Source organism: Pelophylax lessonae, assembly GCF_965119305.1.
Source record: "Pelophylax lessonae genome assembly, chromosome: 4".
Taxonomy (NCBI): Eukaryota; Metazoa; Chordata; class Amphibia; order Anura; family Ranidae; genus Pelophylax; species Pelophylax lessonae.
Genome location: NC_138771.1, coordinates 299,230,777 through 299,258,484, shown reverse-complemented (window position 1 = coordinate 299,258,484; position 27,708 = coordinate 299,230,777). Strand labels below are relative to the sequence as shown.

The 27,708-nt window shown below is 44.7% G+C and overlaps 1 protein-coding gene across 1 annotated transcript in view; it reads right to left on the bottom strand.

The window, feature by feature from the left end:
* Positions 1 to 435: 435 nt before the first annotated feature.
* APPL2 (adaptor protein, phosphotyrosine interacting with PH domain and leucine zipper 2) overlaps positions 436 to 27,708 on the bottom strand; it is a 150,201-nt gene continuing 122,928 nt past the window's right edge. Inside the window, exons 20-21 of the mRNA XM_082253113.1 lie at positions 9,627 to 9,674; positions 436 to 720 (exon numbers count right to left, since the gene is read on the bottom strand). Of these exons, the coding sequence (XP_082109239.1) occupies positions 586 to 720; positions 9,627 to 9,674 (183 nt within the window). The 3' untranslated portion in view covers positions 436 to 585. The remainder of the gene's footprint in view (positions 721 to 9,626; positions 9,675 to 27,708) is intronic.

The following is a 27,708-nucleotide window of genomic DNA, read 5'->3' as shown; positions in this document are numbered from 1 at the left end:
AAGGGCTACCTCCTATGCACATGAAAGGACCAGCACAGAGGAGATGATGAATTGCAGGCATACCCAATTTATTGTGTGCAAAGCTACATTTCATGCCATGGCCTCTCTCACACACAACAGATAAAATAATCCCTCAGTGCCTGGGATCTTTTCATGCGCAGTGAACAGACAACAAAGAAGCCTTCCAGTTAATCTGCCTCTGAAAAAAATGTGTACAGTGCTGAAACCTTTAAGGCTATGGGAAGACTGCACAGAACTAGCTGAGCGCCATACACCCTGCGAGGCGCAATGCTCAGGTCAAACCACAAACATGTTATCCTAGCATAAAATTGTTATGGTAATGGTATTAACTGATCATAAGATAAGGCTAGTTTTGCGTGACTTAAAATTACCAGTCCTATTCAATTGTTTTGCTGACTCCGTGAAATTTGAAATACAAACTGTGTTACAACTGGTATACAATCCCTTATATTGATAATTGCCATCAGCAGAAAAAAAAAAAAGGTTCAACATTGTGGAATCTAGACATTTTACCAACAATCAAAGCAGCCTTGAGAATGTATAGAAGGATTTAAGAGATTCGGCTTAAGCTTCAGATTCCAGTCCTTCTTCGCATGGTTGAATTTCATTACTGTCTTCTGGCTGGACATTCAGAAGAACAAACTTGCCATCATTTGATAGGGGAACTGACGACATAAGTTGTGCCAATGCTTCTGGGTCCTAACAAGAAAATACTGTTAAACTACAACTTATGCAAGCTGAAAACAGGCATTAGATCCAAGACACAATTATAGTAATCTCCGTCCTGTATATGTAGTTTGTACAGTTATGCAAAATTGTGTAAGTTGCACAAGCAGAGCCTATGCTATTGAGCTAAAGCCCAATAGTCACACTATTATATAAGCTCGTGCATATTCCATAGTCATAAGTACAATGGAGCTTTGGCTATACATCTTTAGATTAGATCACACTTTCTAAACAATAGATGGACATTCTGGGTTTCTAAATCTGTCAGTCACACCTTTCAATACCTGACCATATAAAACCAAATGCTCTTGGCATCTTATGATACCCAAATCCAGTCACACTGTCTGCTTGTACAAGGGTTTCAGTGTCCTGTACTGTACTCTAAGATCAGAGGAACTTTGACTTACCTGTAAATTCCATATGTTAATCTTACACTACAGGACACAGGCAGCTTCTTCATACACCATGGGATGTACTCAAGTAATCAATACTAGTTGTGGGCATCAACTAGACCATGGGTGTCCAACCTTTTGGCTTCTCTGGGCCACATTGAGTGTAGAGAAATTTTCTATAGTTAAGGTATATAAGTAATAAAATGCCGCCGCACCCCCGGCACTAATTTAACACAACTAGAGGATGCTCAAATGAAATGGAATCAGTATACAGAGGTTTACTTCTTCTGAGAGATAATAAATGAACACTCTAACCACCATGACCACTTCAGTGATTTGAAGTGGTTATGGTGGTAGGAGTCAGAAACACTGCACATGCTCACATCCCCCCCCCCTCCGAGGCAGCCTCTGCCTACTGTTAGTTGGAAGCTGCTGTGGCCGTGCCCCCGACCCGACTTCCTTCCTCCCCAGCAAAAAAACAATTGTCAGGGGGCAGTGGGCCACATTGCCTGCGGTTCCGGGCTGCAGGTTGGACATGCCTGAACTAGACAAATGTACCTGTGCCAACAGACCCAAACAACAACAGGGATCCAGTTTAGAGTGCAGTTGCAAGAACCTTGTGACCAAAAGCTGCATCTGCAGTGGATTCGACGTCCACCTGGTAAAACTTTTGAAAGTATGAACAGAAGACCAGTGGCAGCCTTACAGAGTTGGGCAATAGGGGCTTGGTGCTTAAAAGGTCCAGGATACTCGAACAGATCTGCTGAAGTAGGTGCATAATAGAGCAAGAGGAGGTTTTTGTTTTTGAGTATAAGTGGTTAGTATTCAAATACCTTATCCACTGTGCAATGGGGCTTTTTGAAGCAGGGGCGTGAGGTACTGTGGAAAGAACAAATCGGTTTGTCTAATCATGGAAACAGTGGCTTTTATCTACATTCTAATCGTTTTAACTACATCCAGGCAACGTGGAGACTTCTTTTGGGTGCTTAGGAGCAGGGCACACAAGGATGGCAGGACAATGTGCTCATTGAGATGGAACATTGAAGCCACCTTCAGAAAACAGGATGGTCTACTCTAGAGCATAATACAACCTTGTCATTGTAAAGTATGAGGAAGGTCTCTTTACAGAAAAGGGCCACCAGTGTAGAAACACATCTGGCAGAGTTGGTTGCCAACAGAGAGGCTATTTTGCTGGCAAGAATCTTTAAGGGGATATCCCTAATGGGTTCAAAAGGTGGTTTCTGCAAGAGCTAGATTCTGGTCATGACCTGTTTGTAGGAAGGCCAGAATGCAAGGCACAGAGGAATGAACAGTCTGTGCTCACACCAGGTGAAGTAAGAATTCCAGAAAATCCAAGAATTCCCCCAGTCCAAACAGTGACATCTGAGGTAATCTGTCTGCCAGTTGTCCACTCCTGGGATGTAGACTGCTGAAATCGCAGAACAGGGAGTTTCTGTTCACAAGGGAATCTGATTTGCTTCCAGCCAGGCTCCCCTTCCCCTATTGATGGTTGATATATGAGACTGTGGTGTCAATGTCTGACTGCACCTAAACTGGGTGTCCCTTTAGAAGAGGGTCCAGTGTTGGGGCAGCCCGACAAGCTCTAAGCGCCAAGACATAGATAAAGTGTTTTGGCATGTGGTCTTGAACATGTTCCCTGAACAGTCAAGAATTGAAAAACTCCTCCCCAGCCTCACAGCCTTGCATCTGTTTTAAGAACTTTTGGATTGTAGGGAAGGAAAGATATTTCCTCCATTAGAAGTAAAATGGTGATCCACCAGAACACGGAAATTTATTGTTTGGGAAGATAGAAGCATGGGAAAAGCCTACTTTTTCAATACTAACAGACTGTTTAGTTGGAGAGTTCTTGAATGGAATTGGGTCAAAAGGTACTGCCTTCGAAGGAGGTCACTATTAGACCCAGATGATCACTCAGCTAAAGGCTTGAAGCAGCTGAATTGTCTTTTGTAATTTGCTGATAGTTCCAAGGGAGGACCCTTGCATGGTCTTTTGAAAGTTTTTTTTTTTTGCAACAACCTGCTCCGCACTCCCTCTTCATCAGAAAAAAAAAAAAAAAAAAATCATGCAAACACCTGGATTGAAGAAGCTGAGTCTGAGTTCTGAGTTTGCAAGGATTGTAAGAGCTTTGTGATCACCCAGGAGCAGAGGACAGGGCAAAGCAAAATACTGGAAGTGGTTGTTTGCCACTGCAAAGCATAGAAATAGCTACATAGTTAGTTTGGAAAGAGACACAAGTCCATCTAGCTTAACCATAAAAAAAAAAAAAAAAAAGATATACATCATACAATCCTATATGCACAATCCTAAACCCACAGTTGATCTAGAGGAAGGAGAAAAACCCCAGCCAAGCATGATCCAATATGGTACAGCAGGGGAAATAATTCCTTCCTGATCCCCCGAGAGGAAACCTGGATCACCTTTACCTATAAAGGTTAGTATCCAGTTATATTATGAAATTGCTGAAAAGATAAATAGGTACAGGGAGCTAGTCATCGTGCATGTCCAAGGATGCTAGGTGTTCCTCTTGTCTCGGAGAGCCAATTACTGACTTTGCAGATTCCATATAAAGTTTTAGAATGTGAAGGAATTTGTAAAGGAATTTTAGGTCCAGGATAGCACAGATACCTCTGTTAAGATTTGATATCATGAACAGGTTTGAGTAGAATCCTTTTTTTTTTTCCCCCCTTAACAGGGAGTTTATTAAAATCTTAGTACAGTACAAGTTAAGATAACAGAGGAAACAAACTGAGCAAGTGCAGCAGTTCAGGCATTATACACATAGGGAGAAGAGAAAAAAAAAACAACAAGGTATATGTATACAAATTACAACCAGCAAGCACAGGGCATAACAGTGTGGTAATGATGCGGGGAGTAGTATCAACTACAATATGCCTATACGCTCGTATCAGGGCATTGCATCCATCTGTCCCATATCTTATCGAACTTGGTGGGACACCCTCTGTGTTTATAGAGCAATTTATAGATGGGAATAGTGGCATTCACCTCCCGTATCCACATGCCAAAGGTTGGGGGGAGTACTCCGCATCCAGGTCCTGGCTATTAATTTCCTGGCCGCAAACAGTGTCTCCTGTAAGAATTCAGTCATAAATTTGTTCATATCCCCATCCGGGTATATACCAAGGAAACACTGCTTAGGGTCCAGTTGCAGCGGAGATCCCATCTTGTCATGTAAGAAAGCTACCACCTGTTGCCAGTAACCCCGGAGCTGAGGGCAACTCCAGAGCAAGTGGAAAAAGGTGCCTGCAGTTGCGTGGCACATTGGACAGCCACAGTCGTGATCAGCATGATATCTGGCCACCCTGAGGGGCGTGAGGTAAGCCTGGTGAACGATGAACGTCTGGGTAAGTCTGTTGGACAATTTAGGTGACACCTTCTGACACGTCTCCAGCGCCTCCTCCCACTCCTCATCCTCAATAGGCCCTACATCCTGAATCCAGCGAGTCTTAAGCGCATAGGCTATCTCAGTGGAGGAAGGCGTGTGGAGTTCAGCATAGAACAGGGAGATTAAGTGTGTCAGTTCCGGGCATTTGAGGGGTTCTAAAATTAGGACGGGCTCAGTAGTCGGTGGAGCTTCCGAAAACTGAGTGTGGAATGCGTGGGCAAGTTGAAGGTATCTATAGCTCATATGATTTGGGAGAGAGAATTGCTCTTTCAGTTCCGCGTAAGTTTTAAGGGTACCCCGTCAGTATATGCTGCAGCAGGAATACTCCCCGTCTGCTCCACAAAGAGGAGTCAGGAAGCGAGCAGAATTCCTGAAAAGACTTGTTATGCCTCAAAGGGGTAAGGTCATGAAGGAGAGGACCGTTCAGTCTATGCATCACCACCTCCCAAACACGGTAGGGATTTAGGGTCCAGTCTTTCTACCGCCCCCGTATGCCCCGTAGTATAACTGTCAGTGGATCTTGGGAATGACAAGCCCATTTGGGGCATAAGAGAGTCAAGAATCATTTTCTGTCGGTTTTGTTTATATGATACAGTTGGGAGAGCTGTGATGCTAAGTAGTAGAGGTTAAAATCTGGGAGCGCTAGGCCACCCAAAGTCGTAGGGTTCTTGAGTTTCCGCCAAGAGATCTTATGCCTACTTGATCCCCAGACAAAGGCCTTAAGAAGGGATTCCAGTTGCTTGAAATGTTTTAGGGCTAGATACAATGGAGAATGCCATACAATATACAGTACTTTGGGGAGGAGGACCATTTTAATAAAAAAAAAGCTCGCTGGGCAGCATATCCTGTGAGAAGGCTCAAAACCACATGGGGTAAAAACAAAAAGAAAAAAAAGGGGTAAAAATTGGGAATAACATAGAAAAAACAAATGCGGAGTATTGGTGCTCCGCCGGAACATGCGACTGGATAGAGTCCCACTAGCCATGGTTCAGGAGTACTAGGAGTCCACAGTAAGCCTTGGAAAGGAGGCCAGGGGCTTGAGTGCACTGTCAGGAGGGTAAATACAATCCGCAAGAAATAAATGGCCTCACAAAAGACAAAGGGTACCAAAAAAGAAGTAGGGCAGGATAATCCATACAGGGGTGTCCAGCTGAGGGAAGAACATGGGAGAATGACTACAAGGTAACTCCTGGGAGGCAAAACAGAAAGGGGTCAGCAGCCACATCATCCACGGGCCTCAAGATGTTCCAGCCAGGCAATGGCTGACTCCGGATCGTCAAAAAAGTGGACCCTGTCCTCGCCCTCCACCCTGAGGCGGGCCGGAAACAGCATAGCGTACTTCATAGGTTTAATCCGCAGTCTGCGCTTGGCCTCCATAAAACTTTTGCGGCGCCTCTGGACCTCCGCAGAAAAGTCCGGGAAGACTGCAATCCTGCCATTTCCGAGCGGGATATTCCCCTTCTCCCTTGCCAACCGCAGAATAGCGTCCTGTCCTTATAGTTGAGGAACTTTGCTATAAATGTGCGTGGGGGTGCACCCTGCAACGGTGGACGTCCCGACAGGCGATGAGCCCGCTCCACCACAAAGGTGGGCGAGAAGGAGTCCCTTCCATAGGTTTGAATAAGTAAATCTTCCAAATATGTGGTAGGATCAGCACCCTCTGTCCCCTCAGGCAGGCCTATAAAACGCAGATTGCAGCGTCGCAACCGGTTCTCCATATCATCCTGTTTCTGTAGGATTTGCTGCACCTGTTGTTGTAGCCTGTCTGTGGAGTTCTGTAGGGGGAGAGGGAGTCCTCAAGCTCACTGATCCGGTTCTCAGTTTCAGTGACACGCTCTCTTAACTTTTTGCATGTCCTGCCTTATCAGTGATATGTCTACTTTCACCTCCTCTATTTTGGCAGTGAGTGTCGTCTGGCAGATAGAAATAGCATCTAGCACCCTGGTCGTATCGGGGCCCGCAGCCGTCCCCGCCTCCTGTCCCTGGGCAGCGCCATCTTAAGAGGAGGCCTCCTTCTCCTGGCGGCGATATTTATCTAACTTCGCCACCGTTTCTGCAGCCTTCTTTGGCGGTGACATGTCGCAGCGGGTGACCAGAGTATGTGGGAGAGAAGTCGGGGTGTATAGCGGCCGTGGGGCTTTAGGATAAGAGAGAAAGGATTACGGTCCGGCGGAGCTCACCTCACCCACGTCTCACAGCATGCCGCGCCAGGCCATGCCGAGTAGAATCCTTTAAACCGGTCTTGGTCCTGGTACAAGGACTTCCTGGGACAAGAAGTGGTTAAGGGCCTTTTGCAAATCTGACTGCCCTTGGACAATTTTTAGGTTGATTTAAAAAAAGAAAGCAGCGAGGGGGTAGAACTCTTGTACATTTTTTTAAACCACTAACAGGTATGGGACATCTGTGACCCAGAGAGATGCAAACTGTAACAGATGTCCCTCCATTCTCTACATTCCTACCTGTGACCTGTTTGATGAACTGGTCACGTGCCTCACTAAATAAATATCTTCCTTGAAAGAAGAGGCCCATCTTACAGACAGCTTCTGCTATCCCAGTACGAAGGCATAGGATTTTGTGCATATGAATGGAGATTAGAGCCATTCTGGATATTTGTCCTATGAGGTGTTCCAGGCCATCTACACAGAAAAAAAAAGATAGTTGGTGTAGTTGCGCTGCAACAGCACAATCCTGAAAGACAAGGTAATGTTGGTTAGTCATGGTTCTCTTCAGGTAACTGCCATTTGACTTACAGAAACAGTAAACAACAGCTGGTTGCAGGGCTGGGCCTGCCAGGTTATAGAGTTTTTAAGAGCATCTCAAATTTTCTGTCAGCAGAACCTTTAAAAGTCAGAACATCTTTAATAAGTACACCAAGATCTTTGTTTAGGACAGAGTAAGCAGGGTCAACCACAGGATTAGCTCACTTTTTTGGAAAATTCTAAACTTTTCCATTGGGTAGGCTTCAGCAAAGATTTTTGAGGGAGTGAGAATCATTTTGGGAGTGACTCCATCAAAGAGTGCAAATTCTATCTTTTTGTGAAAAGGGAATTGATTTGTAAGTTTTAGTAGGTTTTTTTGTGCCCAAAGGGGCATGGCAAGGCAGAGGAGAGCCAACCAAAGTGTATAAATTCTGTGTGAGTTCTCAAACAGTTCCAGTTCTCATACAAACTATTGTCGGCTAGTATTGTATGGTCAGCTATAATATCTGGTTCCTATGTCTAGACTGGAGAAAGCGGTATACGGACAGAAGCACCAAAACTGGGTGCTGGGACAGTTCCGTCACAGGCATTAAAGCTGGTTCCAGCTCTGGCGCAAGAGACGCATCATCTGATGTTGGGCAGGTCTTCGGCACAGTGAATGTTCGCCTGCTGTTTAAAATTGGCTCCCTTGCACCTGGTCTCAAACAGCTGCAAGTGAGGGTATTTCCTGTGGGCTACTCACAGAGTACCGTCCTGCAACGAATCCTTGTGCCCAAAGCTTATGAGGAAGCACCTGAGTACTTTATAAGGGCTCTAGGTGGAAGTGGCATTAAAGTGTGCAACTAGTGGTGTGATGCAACACCTAATCATCCTCCTGAGACTGAGATCAGCACCAAGTTTGAAAAGTTTACACTGTGAAGTGAATACATTCCAAACATACCCTTGTTTCACAGGGTGACCCTCTCTTACCTGTGCACAATTCTGGACTGTATATAAAGTCCAGGCTTCACCCGTCACAGTGAGCATAGGGGTTCCTCAGAAACTGGGTTCTATGACAAGAAAGCACGTCCCTGAATCTGCATAGCATACTGCGGCTAACTTAATACACTGCGCCAAAGGGAGCATAGTGCTCAAAACAAGATTACAGGCTGTCCCCACAGTGTGGGATCTGAATATGGCTCCAAGCTTTTACCATGGTTGTACTAATCTAGATACACTTCTTTTTTAGAGAGTAGCAGACAGTGAGGGGTTGATTGAAGAATCAAAAGAGGTCCATCATCTACAGCCACTAGTAAAAAAAACGGTTACAAGGTGGGATAGGGTTATAGCGGAGGCACTCCATGAGAATATGTCCTCAAACGCTTGCCCATGTCCAATCACCTGAGGGTACAAGCCTATATCCCATTGTGTGTGACTAAGTTGCCTGTGTCCTGTAATACACGATTAATGTTAAACTGTTTAAAAAGTGTAAGCTAGAGTTCAGCCTTAATTTATTAGTTGAGTCCATCCAAATCTGCTAATCCGTCTACCACTACCCTCTCCCCAGTCTGACAATGCTTCTCTCAGAAGGGGGCCACTATTGCTTCTCCAGTGGAGTGAATACACACTAAGACAGAAAGCGCGTTCCAGAATAGATCACTAGTTGAAAATAAGGGGAAAACATTTTTATAAATCATAATAATTTAGCAGCCACGTTTAAAGTTTGATAAACTGCAATATATAATGTTTTTTGTTTAGGAGTTTAACACCACTTAAAGTCTCCTAATGCAATCATGTGTGCCCAGGCTTGCCAAGTCTTCCATTTACTTGCCATTATGTAAAGACTTAATGGTTAATTAGACTAAGTCAGTTCCTTGTCTGCACCATGCAAAAATTGTTTCACAATAGTGTTCAATCCATTCATATGATGTGAAAAGCTCATGCAAGTGTGCCTACCTTCATTCACACTTTTGCAAAAAGGACAAGTTTTGGTAATAATACTTTATGAAGTATTAAATACTGCTTTCTACCCCAGAGAAAAATAGTGAAAATATGACCTAGCTCACTTCCTAGCCGTCATGCTCATCTCCTAGTATAAAGTACTTTACTATTCACATCAGGTGACTTAGCATCACCTGCTACATAGTTGTTGCAGTGAGGGTATCCCCCTGTGGAGAAGCCGAGCTGTGTGCTTCCATAGACACACACACACTGTGTGACTTGCCCGCCCCCCTCCACTATCTTCTCACTGGATTAGGGGGAATAGACAGTGGAAGTTGTTTTTTTTTTAACTCTAATACATTAGGGTAAAAAAACTTTAGCCTTTAGAACCACTTTATATTATTCTTCCCATCTTAATCCATGTAGTTAAAAAAGCAATCTTACCTTTTCTGCAGCAGCAATTTCTTTTCCAAAACTGATTGAGAAACAAATCTGTGGAAAACAAACATAAATTATATAAAATATGGAAATTTCCACGCTAATGTGTTAAACTCATATGTGAATAATTAAAAGTGAAAGCAGCATACACATAGGAATCATAGAAAAAATTCCCAACACAAAACATACAATAACAATATGTGTAGCGCTGTCAAACAATGTAAATTATTTAACTGACACAAATAATGAAATTAGTGCCAAACATGTAATTAAATATAAAAAAAACACTCCGTGATAATAAGCAAAAATCAGTGTCCAAAAAAAAAGACATGTGAAAAACAAAGTCCATGCAAATAAAATGAAAAAAGGCAATCAAACAGTGTCCAAACGAATTCTTCAAATGTGATATAGAGTGTTTGGATGAAGATGCAAGGAACCACAAGTCCCAGCAGGTAGGTTTAGTTTTCACAAAAACCAGGGATATGGAAAAGACACCCGTGCAAAAATCAACAAAGGAGCGGATTAGCAGTTTACCAGAGCAAGTTGGTCACCCAAACTAATGGGTAGACCACTGTAGGCTTAATAGTAGTACCAAAATGATCCACAAGATGTCACTTCACTAGTGTCAGACAGCTCAGATCCGATATCATTTCAGAAGATATCACAAAACGTTTAAAAGTCAGGTGTAAGGATCCAGAGATTTGCAGCATCTCCATACGCATAGCACATCTAGAAGCCGGCTAGTGGGGGCGTGGTCGCGTCACGTCTGACTCTACCCAAACATAAATTATACCCCTATTCAAGACTTGATAAAGCCACACATTAAAGTTGCTGTTACACAGCATAAAATTCTCTTAATACATTGTGCTCGCGCCAGCGAGTAGGGGGTGCGCACACCAGCCGACCCTGCGGTGGCCAATGATTTATGGCGAATCACAGAACGTCCTGTGCAATGTAAACATAGGCACAGGAAATTATGCAATCTACTCTCCTGGAGCCCTATTCAGTTCCAGCGAGCAAGGAGAGAGCATTAACAGTGAGTACACAAGCTCTACACTAACACCAGTACATATAGGTACATATTTCACCCCCTGATCACCCCCAGTTAACCTTTACACTCCCTGTCACATTATCACTATATACAGTTTACAGGTTTTTTTTTTTTTTTTTCCTTATCCACTGTATTAGTGTCACTGGTGATGCCAATTAGTGTGAGCAGCAGTTATTGGTAGTTAACGTCAGTCCTAGATAGGTTTAGGGTACCCGCCATATATTCCCTAATAAAGATTTAACCCCCTGATCATCCCCGGTTAACCATTTAACTGCCCTATCACAGTCTTACTATTACAGTGTACAGATAATTTTTAGGATCACTGCATTAGTGTCACAGGTGACGTCAGTTAGCGTTCGTTAGCTTTAATCGAGGATAGCATCAGATTGGCTGCCACATATTCAGCAATAAATTTTAACCCTTTGATTGCCAGTGACACACACACACTAAACACCACCATTACTAGTATAGTGTTTGAACAGATCAATATCTTTGATCAGATCAGAACTATACAAGTGTCCCCAATGATATAGTATAATATTCCCAAAGCACAACATTAGATGGATCAGCCCCGACACCTGCATTCAGCCCCCAAGAAGTCCAGTATCAGCAGATCACTGTCACTTCTAAAACACAGCACACAAAACCGCTGCGTTAGCAGCCTGGTCTCTGTTCATGCTAGCAGTTAAATTTCTTGGTAGCGGTTCAAACAGTCCTTGACAACCAGGTGCTTTTTTACCTGTGAGTCACACTAGGTACTTATAAATTTATTGTCCAAAATGTCCAAACAGAGGTACACTAGTGAAGAGGTCTACACGATACTGTAAGTATAACAGATGAGAGCGATGGGGAAGCTTCACTGTCAGAATCAGGCACAGTATTTGAAACTGTAAAGAGCAGCGGCACCCTGACAGATCTGATGGAGTAGTGGTCCCTGCTAGGACGATGCAGTAGTGGTCCCTGCTAAGGTAAAGGGTACCCAACCCCATTCCCAGGTTGCTGAGGTGCAACAATCGCATGGTTCTCCGTGACAACGAGAGTGTTGGTACTAGTGTTGCTCAACCTTCTGGTAAACTGGCATGCACCAGCGGCCTAGTACATCCTGGTCATAGAAAAACCAGCACTGCAGTAACACTTGGTGACGTGGCGAGTCCCATAAGTGTAGTTCAAGCTGGTGTGGAGGCTAGCACAAGTAGTGTCCCGCAGCCACCAAGAATTCAAAGACAGGCCTGTAGAGCCCATAGTATCTTTCATGATCCCCTTGCTAATCCTGATTGGGAGCCCACCACTTCTGCAGTGCCTGTACTTCCCCCATTCACTGGCCAACCCAAAATGTAGGTGGAAACAGCCAATTTTACTCCACTTGGTTTTATGAGCTGTTTTTCATGGAAGATCTTTACAGATCTATTGTGGACCAAAGCAATTTAAATGCTGAACAATTTATTGCTGAAAAACTCAAATTTGACCCTTGCCAGAGAATTTGCATGGAAACATATCAGTGTTTCCAATTTTAGAACCTTTTTGGGCCTATCCCTCATCATGGGCATTACTAAAAAGAGGGTTGTGGTAATTTTTGTCCACTGACCCTAGATATGAGCAAATCTTGTGGTTCATGCATTTCAAGGACAATGAACTTGGTTGTCTTCGGGTGACCCTGGATATGATCAGCTCCACAAAATTCGGCCCCTCGTAAATCACTTCAACCAAAAACTTGCAGCCTTGTAAATGCCCCAACAAGTTGCCTGCCTTTCTGGCCACCTTGTTTTCAAACAGTTTCTCCCTAGCAAGCATGCCAGATATGGGGTCAAGATGTACAAGCTCTGTGACAGGGCAACAGGCTACACATGTAGCTTCCAGATTTACAAGGGAAGAGATAGCAGTGTGGACTCCCCCCCCCCCCCTGCCCAGACTACGTAGGGAGCAGTGGCAAGATTGTTTGGGACATGGTGTCACCCTTATTCGAAAAGAGGTACCATTTAAAAGTGGACAATTATTACACATGCATGCCTCTTTTTAGTCACCTTTTTGATTCTGGAATTGCAGCATGTGGCACAGTGCGACCTAATTGCCGAGGCTTCCCCCAACGGCTTGTGCATGTCCAATTTAGACAGGGGGGGAGAGAGCCTCCTTGAAGTGTAATAAATTGCTTGTAGTGAAGTGGAAGGACACACGGAATGTTTTCATTCCGTCTTCCATTCACACAGATACAACAGTCCAAATTACAATGGCAACTGGTGTTGTTGAGAAGCCCCTCTGTGTCCAGGAATACAACCTTAACATGGGAGGGGTGAACTTCAACGACCAGATGATGACACTATACTTAATGGCTGTAAGGCCAGACGCTGGTAAAAAAAAAAGTGTCCGTATACTTATTCCAAATGGCTCTGCTGAACACTTATGTGCTATACAAAGCATCAGAAAGAAGTGTATCCTTCCTAAAATTCCAGAAAGAGATCATCACAGCCCTTCTTCAACAACACCAGGGGCTTCTCAACAACACCAGTTGCCATTGTAATTTGGACTGTCGTATCTGTGTGAATGGAAGACGGAATGAAAACATTCCATGTGTCCTTCCACTTCACTACAAGCAATTTATTACACTTCAAGCAGGCTCTCTCCCCCCCTGTCTAAATTGGACATGTACAAGCAGTTGGGGGAAGCCTCGGCAATTAGGTCGCACTGTGCCACATGCTCCAATTCCAGAATCAAAAAGGTGACTAAAAAGAGGCATGCATGTGTAATAATTGTCCACTTTTAAAAATGGTACCCCTTTTCGAATAAGGGTGACACCATGTCCCAAACAATCTTGCCACTGCTCCCTACGTAGTCTGGGCAGGGGGGGGGGGGGGTGTCCACACTGCTATCTTTTCCCTTGTAAATCTGGAAGCTACATGTATAGCCTGACCAGAGAGGATCTTCTGTGGTGGCTCCAGTCTCCGGCCGTAGCGGAAGGGAAGTCCTTCCGGCCGTTGTTGTGGACGGTGATTACCACGGATGCCAGCTTGTCGGGCTGGGGTGGCGTTCTGGGCACGCTGTCTGCCCAGAGCACTTGGTCGGAGGAGGAATCCTCCCTGCCGATAAACATCTTGGAATTGCGAGCGATCAGGCTGTGCCTGCTCCATTGGTCGGATCATCTTCGGGGGCTGCCCTGTATGGGTGCAGACGGACAATGCCACTGCGGTGGTCTACATCGGCAGTTCACATTCCGGGTGTGGAGAATTGGCAGGCCGATTATCTGAGCCGCCAGAACCTGGACCAGGGGGAATGGTCCCTGCACCCGGAGGTGTTTCAAATGCTGTGTGCGAGATGGGGATCCCCAGATTTCGATCTGTTCGCGTCCCGGCTAAACAACAAGGTGGGAAAGTTCGTGGCAAGAACGCGCAATCCTCTGGCAGACGCCTCGGATGCGCTGGTGGTACCTTGGAATCAGTATCGTCTGATTTATCCCTTCCCCCGATCCAGTTGTTGTCCAGGTTCCTTCGCAGGTTGGTCTCGGAACCGAAGTTGGTGATTCTGGTGGGCCCAGACTGGCCGCGCCAGTCTTGGTACGCGGACATCATGCAACTGGTGGTCGAGCCTCCCTGGCGGCTCCCGCTACGAGACGATCTGCTGTCTCAGGGGCCGATATTCCATCCTGCTTTACAGTCGCTGGCTTTAACGGCGTGGCTGTTGAAAGCCAGGTCCTGAGAGATCGAGGTCTCTCTTTGGCAGTCATTCCTACCCTGCTTAAGGCTAGGAAGGCTTCGTCCGGTAAGATCTATTACCGTACCTGGAAGGCTCATTTTGCCTGGTGTGAGTCCAGGGGCATCCATCCTCGTTCCCTTTCGGTGGTGAGGGTGCTAGCCTTCCTGCAAACTGGTGTGGACCAGCGTCTTGCGCTGACCACGATAAAAGGTCAGTTGTCAGCACTGGCCATTCTTTTCCAACGCCCTTTGTCGTCGAACTCTTTGATACGCACCTTTATTCAGGGGGTGCGTCATTTGGCTCCTCCTAGGAGGGTGCCTTTACCTCCTTGGGACCTGAATTTGGTCCTGTCCGTTTTCCAACGTCCTCCCTTTGAAAACATCAGGGAGATTCCTCTGCCTGTGCTGTCACGAAAGGTCACCTTTCTGGTGGCAATCACGTCTGCTCGCAGAGTGTCGAAGTTGGCAGCCCTGTCCTGCCACTCCCCCTACCTGGTGGTTCATAGGGATAAGGTGGTCTTGCAACCTTACCAATCTTTTCTTCCCAAGGTGGTTTCGGATTTTCACCTTAACGAAGATATTGTCTTGCCTTCGCTGTGTGCGAATCCAAAGCATCCTAAGGAGTTTGCTCTGCACTCCTTGGATCTGGTCCGGGCGATCAGGGTGTACCTGTCGTCTACTGAATCCTTCAGGAAGTTGGATTCTCTCTTCGGCCTTCCCGAGGGCCCTCGGAAGGGTATGGCTGCGTCTGTGGCAACCATTTCAAAATGGATCAGACAGACTATTGTACAGGCCTATTCAATTAGGGAACGGGTTCTGCCCTTCCCTGTCAAGGCGCACTCTACCAGGGCGGTGAGTGCGTCCTGGGCTTTCCGGCATCAGGCTTCGTGGCCCAGGTGTGCAAGGCTGCGACTTGGTCGTCTGTGCACACCTTCTCAAAATTCTACAAACTTAATGTTTTGGCATCAGCAGATGCCTCCTTTGGCCGCAAAGTTCTGTGTGCGGCAGTGCCTTGATGGGGTCAGGCCGTTGCCTGTCCCTATCTGTTGGGGGTTGTTTTTTTCTCCCCCTTTGGTTATTTGTTTCCTGGGTTGTTTGCTCCTGTTGAGCTTTTTGTACCCAGAGTTTTTTACCTTTTCAGCTCAGATAAGGTTCCTTTCTCTGACCTGGGTGCTGCGTTGCCTTTGTGATGGTTGCGCTTCCCACCCCTCATGTCTACACTGCTTTGGGACATCCCATTGGTATAGACTGAATAAGTGGGCGGCGACTGTCAGAGGACGTAAAAGAAAGCGTTTTTTTTTTGGAAAATCTTACCGTAAAATTCATTTCTCCGAGTCCTCTGACAGTCGCCGCCCCCGCCCCTCTTTTGGGGTTCTGTGGACTTTAACTGCTTGCTACCAAACTGAGTTGGGAATGCTGATAGCAGGGGGGTATTAGACCAGTGGGACAGCCCCCATAGGTGTGTCTATGTAAATTACTTTGTTTTTAACAAGTCTTATGCCTAGCTTGCTCCTATGGATAAGAGGTCAATACCCATTGGTGAAGACTGAATGAGTGGGCGGCAACTGTCAGAGGACTCAGAGAAAGGAATTTTACGGTAAGATTTTACAAAAATTCATTTTTTTATGTTATTTTAATACCTTTCCTTTCATTTTTTTTTTTTAATAATTTTTATTGTTATCGCAGTGAATTTAAATATCCCCTATGATAGCAATCTGTAGTGACAGGTACTCTTTTTTAAAAAAAATTGGGGTCTTTTAGACTCTAGATCTCTCCTCTGACCTTAACGCATCTGACCACACCAAAATTGATGTGATAAAATACTTTCCCAATTTCCCAATGGCGCTGTTTATTTCTGACGAAACAGAAGTCATGAAATGCTAGTAGCTTCCGGTATCTTAGGCCATAGAGATGATTGGAGCCATTCTCATCTCCAATCAGCTCTATGGTTAGATAATTGAACCACCGGCTGCATTCTCGGGTTAACCGGTGGGACGGGAGAGCCCGAGAAAAACCACGGAAGGCTGCGGAAGGCGGCGTGTCCCCTCCCACTGCATGTAAAAGCAGTCTAGCGGCCAATTATCCGCTAGGATTGCTTTTACATGTAAGCCAACCGCTGGCTGTAAAAAACAATAACAAGGAGATGCCTAAATCTGCAGGCATCATCCTGGTATAACCACTCAAAGTCCAGCAACGTACCAGTACATTGCTGGTCCTTGTTTGGCATATAGTGTAGGTTTTTTTTTTCATGCAGCCTGTGGGCTGAACGAAAAAAAAGAGAACCTAACAGAAATCAGCACAGGAATATTGTGTAGTATTACACACCATTAACCGCCCAAACAACCACCCACTGAATTTAATGGTGGGTATACATGACAATATTCCACGTATACCTAAAAGGTATTTTAACTGCAGTGCTGAAATCAGCCTATCACCACAGCTGCTGCCAGCAAAGGTATCCATATACAGTGGGTATGGAAAGTATTCAGACCCCCTTAAATTTTTCACTCTTTGTTATATTGCAGCCATTTGCTAAAATCATTTAGGTTCATTCTTCTTCCTCATGAATGTACACATAGCACCCCATACTGACAGAAAAACACAGAATTGTTGACATTGTTGCAGATTTATTAAAAAAGAAAAACTGAAATATCACATGGTCCTAAGTATTCAGACCCTTTGCTCAGTATTTAGTAGAAGCCCCATTTTTGATCTAATACAGCCAGGAGTCTTTTTGGGAAAGATGCAACAAGTCTTTCACACCTGGATTTGGGGATCCTCTGCCATTCCTCCTTGCAGATCCTCTCCAGTTCTGTCAGGTTGGATGGTAAACGTTGGTGGACAGCCATTTTTAGGTCTCTCCAGAGATGCTCAATTGGGTTTAAGTCAGGGCTCTGGCTGGGCCATTCAAGAACAGTCACTGAGTTGTTGTGAAGCCACTCCTTCGTTATTTTAGCTGTGTGCTTAGGGTCATTGTCTTGTTGGAAGGTAAACCTTCGGCCCAGTCTGAGGTCCAGAGCACTCTGGAGAAGGTTTTTGTCCAGGATATCCCTGTACTTGGCCGCATTCATCTTTCCCTCGATTGCAACCAGTCGTCCTGTCCCTGCAGCTGAAAAACACCCCCACAGCATGATGCTGCCACCACCATGCTTCACTGTTGGGACTGTATTGGACAGGTGATGAGCAGTGCCTGGTTTTCTCCACACATACCGCTTAGAATTAAGGCCAAAAAGTTCTATTTTGGTCTCATCAGACCAGAGAATCTTATTTCTCACCATCTTGGAGTCCTTCAGGTGTTTTTTAGCAAACTCCATGCGGGCTTTCATGTGTCTTACACTGAGGAGAGGCTTCCATCGGGCCACTCTGCCATAAAGCCCCGACTGGTGGAGGGCTGCAGGGCTAATACTCTACTAGTGTATGGTAGCGCTCAAAACATTCCCCGATGCAGAGACCAGGTTGGTCAGGACAATAATAGCGGGTGTCACGCCTACATCCGCGCCTGCTACAGACACAAAATTTTCTTTGGGGGTATCTTTGGGTAGGGGTACGCGGGAGGACATGTGGAAAATGTCTCTCATGCAGCCGGCTAACTGCATCTGGAATAGGAAGTTGGGCAGGCATGCCTCCTGGGTACAGGTAGGCAAGGATGATCGCTTCCTGGAATTCCCGGAAGGATCCAGTTCGTCCTGATGCCCTGTATAGGACAAAGGCGTTCAGCATAGCTAATTGGAATAAATAGACAGACACTTTTTGTACCAGCGTCTGGCTTTACGGGCAACTAAATACGACGCCAAAAGCTGGTCGTTAAGGTCCACCCCTCCCATATTAAGGTTATATTCGTGGACACAGAGGGGTTTCTCCATAACGCCAGTTGCTGTAGGAATTTGGTTCGTCGTGTCAGCGTGAAGGGAGGACAGAACATAAACATCCCGTGTATCCCTCCACTTCACTGCAAGCAATTTGTCCGTTTTCAAGCAGGCTCTCTCCCCCCGACTAAGACGGAATTTACAAGCCGTTAGGGGAAGCCCCGGTGATTAGGTCGCATGACTAAATAGTGGCACGCTTGTGTAGAAGTTGTCCACGTACAAATGGTACCCCTTTCCGGATAAGGGTGACACCAAGTCCCAAACTATCTTGCCGCTGCTCCCTATGTAGTCTGGGCAGTTGGGGGGCTCCACAGTGCTATCTTTTCCCTCATAGACCCGGAAACTAACTGTATAGCCTGTGGCCCTGTCACACAGTTTATACAGCTTGACCCCGTACTTGGCACGCTTGCTGGGGAGGTACTGTTTCATAGCAAGACGGCCAGTAAATTTAATCAGGGACTCGTCAACGCAGACAACTTGTTTGGGCATAAACAAGGCTGCAAACCACTGATTGAAGTGGTCTATGAGGAGCTCCCCGAGGACGACAGATTTCATTGTCGCTGAAATGCAAAAATCGCAGAATTTGCTCGTATCTCGCCCTGGACATGGAGGCAGAGTACATGCGCATATAGTGAAGTGGGCTAGTGGACCAACATAGCCGCAATTCACTATGTTTGGTTATGCCCATGTTGAGGGAAAGGCCCAGAAAGATTTTAAAATCTGGAACCGTTATAGGTTTCCAGCTGAATTGTCTGGCAAGAGGCGAATTTGGGTTGGCGGCGATAAATTGTTGTGCATATGAATTTGATTGATCCACAATAGATCTGAAAAGATCTTCCGTGAAGAACAGCTCAAAAAAGTTAAGGGGCGTAAAACCAGCTGTCTCCACGTGGATTCCATATTGAATGGGGGAAGTACTGGCGCTGTAGAATCAGTGGGTTGCCAATTGGGATATGCCAGCGCATCAGGGAGGGCACTATGGGCTCTACGGGCCTGTCTTCAAATATGCGGTGGCTGCAGGCCACTACTCGTGCTAGCCACCGCACCAGCTTCAACTGCACTTATGGGACTCGCCACGTCACCAAGTGTTACTGCAGTGCTGGTTGTACTAGGTCCAGGGTGTTCTAGGCCGCTGGCGCTTGCCAGGCCACCAGAAGGATGAGCGGCTGTAGTACCGACACTCTGCTCCATACGAGCACCCTGCGATTCCTGCAGCTCAACAACTCCAGAATGGGGTCGGGTATGCCTGGGTCTAACAGGGACCCATCCGTCGTTGGAGCTATCTGTCAGGGAGCCGCTGCTGTCATCAGGTTCGTATACTGACCCTGATTCTGCCAGTGAGGCTTCCCCATCGCTCTCATCTGACATGGCCAGTATACTGTAAGCCTCTGTACCAACGTTTGGACATTTTGCTAACTAAATTTACAGTAGTGTGACTCACAGGTAATAAAAGCACCTGGTTGTCAAGGACTATTTCAACCGCTACCAAAAAAACTGCTAATGCTAGCAGGGATCAGGCCTGACTCTGCTAACACAGCGGTTTTGAGTGTTGTGTTTTTTTGTAAGTGACAATAATCTATTGATTACTACACTTGCCTGGGTGTGATGGACTGGGCGGACTATAAAAGTGACACCGTGACAGGGCAATGAAGGGGTTAACTGGGGGTGATCAGGGGGTTACATCTTTATTGGGGGGGGTGGCGGGGACCCTAAACCTAGTTTGGGACAGAAACTAACTAGCTAGCGCAAACTCAAATCACAATCACACTAATACAAAATACAGTAAAACTATATTACGTGTGTATTAGTGTGCAATGCGACGGGTGGGAAGGGGTTAACTGGATGTGATCAGGGGGGATCAGGGGGTTAAGTCTTTATTGGGAGGGGGTGGTGGGTATCCTAAGGATAAAAGGAAGGACCGCAAGCGCTAAACCTGGTCACAAGTCACACTTATACGGTATATAGAAAATGCAATATACTGTATACAGTGTGTAATGCGACAGGGGGTGTAGGGGGGATCAGGGGGTTAAATCTTTATTGGGTGGGGGTGGCGGGGACCCTAAACCTACTTGGGACAGAAACGAAGTCGCTAGCGCTAACTCAAGTCACAATCGCACTAATACAAAATACAGAAAAACAGTATATTACGTTTGTATTAGTGTGCAATGTGATAGGGGGAAGGGGTTAAATCTTTATTGGGGGGGTGGCGGTATTTTAAGTGAAAAAGGGAGGGCCGCAAGCGCTACACCTGGTCTCAAATCACACATACGGGTATATAGGAAAATGTTATATACTATGTACAGTGTGTGTTGTGACAGGGGGTGTAGGGGTGATCAGGGGGTTAAATCTTTATTGGGGGAGGGTGGCGGGTATTTTAAGTGAAAAAGGGGGGCCGCAAGCGCTACACCTGGTCACAAATCACACTTATACAGGTATATAGGAAAATGCTATATGCTGTATACAGTGTGTGTTGTGACAGGGGGTGTAGGGGTTAACTGGGGGGTGGGGGTTAAATGTGCCTAAGTGTGTATGTATGTATGTATGTATGTATGTATGTATGTATGTATGTACAGTGGGTACGGAAAGTATTCAGACCCCCTTAAATTTTTCACTCTTTGTTATATTGCCGCCATTTGCTAAAATCATTTAAGTTCATTCTTCTTCCTCATGAATGTACACATAGCACCCCATACTGACAGAAAAACACAGAATTGTTGACATTGTTGCAGATTTATTAAAAAAGAAAAACTGAAATATCACATGGTCCTAAGTATTCAGACCCTTTGCTCAGTATTTAGTAGAAGCCCCCTTTTGATCTAATACAGCCAGGAGTCTTTTTGGGAAAGATGCAACAAGTCTTTCACACCTGGATTTGGGGATCCTCTGCCATTCCTCCTTGCAGATCCTCTCCAGTTCTGTCAGGTTGGATGGTAAACGTTGGTGGACAGCCATTTTTAGGTCTCTCCAGAGATGCTCAATTGGGTTTAAGTCAGGGCTCTGGCTGGGCCATTCAAGAACAGTCACGGAGTTGTTGTGAAGCCACTCCTTCGTTATTTTAGCTGTGTGCTTAGGGTCATTGTCTTGTTGGAAGGTAAACCTTCGGCCCAGTCTGAGGTCCAGAGCACTCTGGAGAAGGTTTTTGTCCAGGATATCCCTGTACTTGGCCGCATTCATCTTTCCCTCGATTGCAACCAGTCGTCCTGTCCCTGCAGCTGAAAAACACCCCCACAGCATGATGCTGCCACCACCATGCTTCACTGTTGGGACTGTATTGGACAGGTGATGAGCAGTGCCTGGTTTTCTCCACACATACCGCTTAGAATTAAGGCCAAAAAGTTCTATTTTGGTCTCATCAGACCAGAGAATCTTATTTCTCACCATCTTGGAGTCCTTCAGGTGTTTTTTAGCAAACTCCATGTGGGCTTTCATGTGTCTTACACTGAGGAGAGGCTTCCGTCTGGCCACTCTGCCATAAAGCCCCGACTGGTGGAGGGCTGCAGTGATGGTTGACTTTCTACAACTTTCTCCCATCTCCTGACTGCATCTCTGGAGCTCAGCCACAGTGATCTTTGGGTTCTTCTTTACCTCTCTCACCAAGGCTCTTCTCCCCCGATAGCTCAGTTTGGCCGGACGGCCAGCTCTAGGAAGGGTTCTGGTCGTCCCAAACGTCTTCCATTTGAGGATTATGGAGGCCACTGTGCTCTTAGGAACCTTAAGTGCAGCAGAAATCTTTTTGGGGGGCGTGGGAGCGCGCACCAGACCGGCGGGAAGCAGCGACGTAGTCCTACGTCACTTTGCCTGCACGGGGCTGACCGCCGCAGTAAATAGTCGTGCGGCGGTCGGCAAGTGGTTAAGAAAAAGTGGAAATTTTAATTTTTTCTTAACATTTTCGTTTTTTTTTTCGTTTATATCCCAAAAAATAAAAATACCTGTGGTGATCAAACACCACCAAAAGAAAGCTCTATTTGTGGGGAAAAAAAAGGACATAAATTTTGTTTGGGTGCAGCATTGCATGACTGCGCGATTACCAGTTAAAGTCACGCAGTGCCACATTGCCTGGTCATTAACCACTTACAAACCGCCCAATGTATATATACGTCCTCCGTTTAAACCTAAATACCGGTGTTATGGCAGCAGATAGCTGCTATAACCCTGGTATTTTTTTTAAACGGTGGGCGGTTGGCTTTCCGATAAGGGTGGTCCCAGCGGCGTATTCGCCGCGGGATCACCCTTCCGGGGTGGCGGAAGGGGTGCCCCCCCCTCCCGGTCCTTTTCCCCGCTTACCGGACCCGCCGGCAGCGGGGAAAACGATCCGGTCCCGGATCCTCACAGACAGGATGTCGAGTGAGGGCAAGCTTGCCCTCACTCGACTCTATGGTCTTGGTGGACCGGAGCGACGGCAAACGTCATTGCCTAGCAACCGGTTTAAAAGGTCCCTTTTTTTTTTTTTTTTCATTTTCTTTTTTCTTTATTTTTTAGTGTACCTGTGAGATCTGACGACTATTTGACCCCAGATCTCACAAAAAAGAGGTCCTGTTGTGCCTATTTCTATTACAAGGAATGTTTACATTCCTTGTAATAGAAATAAAAATCATTTTTTTTTTTTAAACGGTGTAAAAATAAAAAATAATAAATAAAATAAATAGTAAAAAATAAAAAAAAAAATAAAGCGCCCTGTCCCCGTTAGCTCGCGCGCCGAAGCGAACGCATACGGAAACCCCGCCCACATATGTAAACGATGTTCAAACCACCCATGTAAGGTATCACCGCGATCGTTAGAGCGAGAGCAATAATTTGAGCCCTAGACCTCCTCTGTAACTCTAAGGTGGCAACCTGTAGAAATTTTTAAAATGTCGCCTATGGGGATTTTTAAGTACCAAAGTTTGCTCCATTCCGTGAGCGTGCGCAATTTTGAAGCATGACATGTTGGGTATCCATTTACTCGGCGTAACATTATCTTTCACATTATGGAAAAAAATTGGGCTAACTTTACTGGTTTCTTATTTTTTAATTCAAAAAAGTTAATTTTTGGAAAGACCGCTGCGCAAATACAGTGTGATAAAAAAATATTGCAATAATCTCCATTTTATTCTCTAGGTTCTCTGCTAAAAATATATATATATATATATATATATATATATATATATATATATATATATATATATATAATGTTTGGGGGTTCTAAGTAGTTTTCTAGCAAAAAAAAAAAATTATTTTAGCTTGTAAACACTAAGTGTCAAAATTAGGCCTGGTGCGAAAGTGGTTAAGGGGGTAAAACCTTCCGGTCCTTAAGTGGTTAAAATACATGACAGCAGATGGCACAATAACTATACTATATAATATGAAGGTATTCACAGTTAAAGAAGGCACTACAGTGACCAGATTTCACTTTAACGAATCAAAATGACTGAAGGTCAATAATAATTGTTTGCTGAGAGTTATAGTGTGGAATTATATAATAATAATCCTGTAGCCTGTTCCTCCCTTTTTACTAATGCCCCATATACACGTGCAGATTATCTGCAGACTTACCAAAACCATATAATATGAGGTCAAACCTAAACACTTTCAATTTGTATGCAATCCGGCAGGCCCTTGCACTACATAGAAAAGGTAAGTCTGCAGACAAAAGTCTGCAGATAATCTGCACGTGTGTATGGGGCATAACAATCGGTGATGGAACAAGGTTGCATGGTACCCAAGGCAAAGATGTCAGAGTGCGCCCCCTTCTCTGAGCTCTCTAATGCAACACTACAAAATTTAACACAAAAACAGAAAAGTAATCCAAGAGAAGGGAATGAAAAATTAAAAATAAAATTAAAAGAAATTTTAAGAATAAAATTAAAGAAATAAACTAAAATTTTTACTACAAATTTTACGGTCAAAAAGGAATTACGTTTAACTGCAAACTTTTTTTCTGTTATTTGCCCCTTTTATAAAAAGGCACTGAAATCATGTTTCTGGTACAAACACAAATCTTTTTAACTTTGGTGCTATAAAAGAACAAACAAAAAATGTAATGGGTAATTAAACCTATCAATTTAACTGCATCACAAAACAATAACATTCAGGGCCAATTCACACTGACTTGCGCTAAAATGCATGGTTATCCATTTTAGTCCCGTTTTAACACGCGCTGATGTCGGTTAACATACATTTTGACGTCCATGGACATACATTATGCATTTTGGCGCAACGCAACACAACGTTATAGTGTGAATAGGACACATTGGACATTTTTGTTTTTCAGATGTCCTTCATTAATCTGCATTTTTCAGCTGCGCTAAAACAAACTCATCAAGGCATGCCGTGAAATATATGCAACACTGCGTCTGCTTCCAACCTAATTCTCAAGCCATCAAATGGCTGTTGTGATAACGGATCACATGTGCAGCACCATGGAAACTGCAGATCAAACAGAGGTTAAGATGTCAACTTGACTGCAAAGGATAGGAGGGTTCAATTAAATTTTCAAACATTAGAAAAGTTCAAGTGAAAAAAAAATAAATGAATTTTCAAAAAAGAAAAAAAAAAATACGCAAAAGACAAAAACCCTATGGGAAGAAGGGAATGAATGAAGGAAGGAATTAGGGTTTACTAGGGGTAATAAAAGGCTAAAACATAAAAAAAAACAGTTCTTTTTCAAAAAACACACAACTGTAATTCATGATTGAATAATACAACAGTAGTATTCATAAATAAATGCAGAACAGAACCATAGTTGTAAAACGTATAGCTTAGTCTTGCAGATTACACATGGAAAACACACATCCCACTCTGTAATCTGCAGAGCTCCATGACACCCTGGTGATGTGCTTTATGCGATCTTGATACAGAGGGGGCAATTGTCAAAATGACAGTGGCGCAGAATGCCACTGGTTACACAGGGAGAGTCATGACCTTCCAGTGTAATCTGCAGAGCTGAGCTGTCAGTTTGACAGTTCAGCCCTGCACGGTGCAGGAGATGCCTGAGTAATGCAGAGGCAGGAGATTCTCCCAGCTGCATCCCCCGCAGCACTGCTCCCAAGCCAAGTTCATCTGCTGCCTCTGCTTTGACCAAGCCCTGCTTTAAAATCAAGAACACATATTCGGACAGACAGCCTGTCAATGATGAGATGACAGAATGCAGAAATCTAAGTTGAGCTTAGTTGCAAATATTATTCAAATGATTCTGACTGAGAAATGCAAAGTCTGTGCTATTATTCAAAGTACCTTTCCCATTTCAGCAATGGTTAACATTTAAGTAATCACAATGTATCAAAACTCTCATAAAACACTAAAAGGGATTTGATATCTTAGGCGAGGTCAGTAAACAACGGGCCTAAAATGATTTTTTCTTGAGTGACGGCAGATCAGAATCTTTCGGGTGCAGCTCGAGGTGGACCAGCTTGGAGCGCAGCGCCGCTCAGCATGTGACGTAACCAGGAAGGGGGAGGGGGGGAGAACCACAACGCGTTTCAGAGCATGCACGCTCCTTTGTCAAGTGATCGCTTGCAAGCTTTGCGCATGCTCTGAAAAGCGTTGTAGTTCTCCCCCCTTCCTGGTGACATCACACGCCGAGCGGTGCTGCGCTCCAAGCTGGTCCAGCTGCACCCAGAAGACGCTGATCTGCCGGCACCCGTCCCCCTTGGTATCACGGCTGACACATCCTTATACCGCTTTTTGAAGGACGTCTGTCACCAGGCTCACTTGTCTGCCTGCCTGATCTTTTTATAAATACTGCACTTAGAGGTCCTTTTCTTTCCTTTGCATCTCATTCACAGAGCTGGCTTCACTTTCCTTGCCCTTCGTGCATGTCGCGAATCAAACTTCGTACATTGACCGGTGTCACCCACCTGTTTTATGGACTCAAATTAAAGGACTCATTGGACTATTTTTAGTTTTTTCTGTTGCTGTAATACCTTGTGCGCTAACATTAATCCTCCTTTTCCTGAGAATCATCTAGATGCCAGTGTCCGGAGACACGTTGTACATACTGTCCATAGATTCAATAAAAAATAGAAATCCAGCACCAGAGCATCTTGAAGTAAAAATTGGAGACTTTATTTTAATCTATCAAGACCTAAAAATAAATAAATTCCTACAAAAGACTGACGCTATTCGGCCACCTGTATGGGTCTTATGATTAAAGTGCATGTAAACCCTCACAAATAAACAAATCTCCCTACATACATGTTACATGTATATCTGCGGTCTTCCCTTTTTTACACTCTTTAGAAAGTTCAGATCAGGTTATAAATCTTTCTTCCTCATTCAGCAGTGAGTGTGGAGTCTGGGCTTAAACTGTGTGAGAGCGGATTGGAGGAAAGGCACACCCCACCCCCACCCCTCCACATAGGTAGAGGAATGAAGGAACTTGTAGAGCTGTAATCTGAATAGACCAGCTCTTTTTTTTTATCTCCCTCTACGCACCCTCCCCGACACAAATTTCCAGCTGCTGTTATCTTGTGTGTCGGAAAACTTAGAGAGAGAGAGATAGATAAACACTACAGATATATATGCTTAGGTCAATTTTCATGAATTGGGTTAACAATCGCCAATCTTTTGTAGGAATTGATTTAGGTCTTTATGGATTAAAATAAAGTCTGCAATTTTTACTTTTAGATGCTCTTGTGCTGGATTTCTTTTTTTTTTTTTTTTTTTAACATACAGTATCTCACGAAAGTGTGTACACCCCTCACATTTTTGTAAATCTTTTATTATATCTTTTCATGTGACAACACTGAAGACATGACACTTTGCTACAATGTAAAGTAGTGAGTGTACAGTTTATATACCAGTGTGAATTTGCTGTCCCCTCAAATCAACTCACCACACAGCCATTAATATCTAAACCTCTGGCAACAAAAGTGAAATGTCCAAACTGAGCCCGAAGTGTCAATATTTTGTGTGGCCACCATTATTTTCCAGCACTGCCTTAACCCTCTTGGGCATGGAATTCCCCAGAGCATCTCAGATTCCCACTGGAGTCCTCTTACACTCCTCCATGACGACATCACAGAGCTGGTGGATGTTAGAGACCTTGCACTCCTCCACCTTCCATTTGAGGATGCCCCACAGATGCTCAATAGGGTTTACGTCTAAAGACATGCTTGAACAGTTCATGACTTTTATCCCTAGCTTGTTTAGCAAGGCAGTGGTCGTCTTGGAGGTGTGTTTGGGGTCGTTATCATGCTGGAATACTGCCGTGCGGCCCAGTCTCTGAAGGGAGGGGATCATGCTCTGCTTCAGTATATCACAGTACATGTTAGCATTCATGGTTCCCTCAATGAACTGTAGCTAGCCAGTGTCGGCAGCCCCCATGCAGCCTCAGACCATGACACTCCCACCACCATTGCTTGACTGTAGGTAAGACACACTTGTATTTGTACACCTCACCTCACAAACGCTTGATGCCATCTGAAAGAAAGAAATTTATCTTGGTCTCGTCAGACCACAGGACATGGTTCCAGTAATCCATGTCCTTAGTCTGCTTGTCTTCAGCAAAC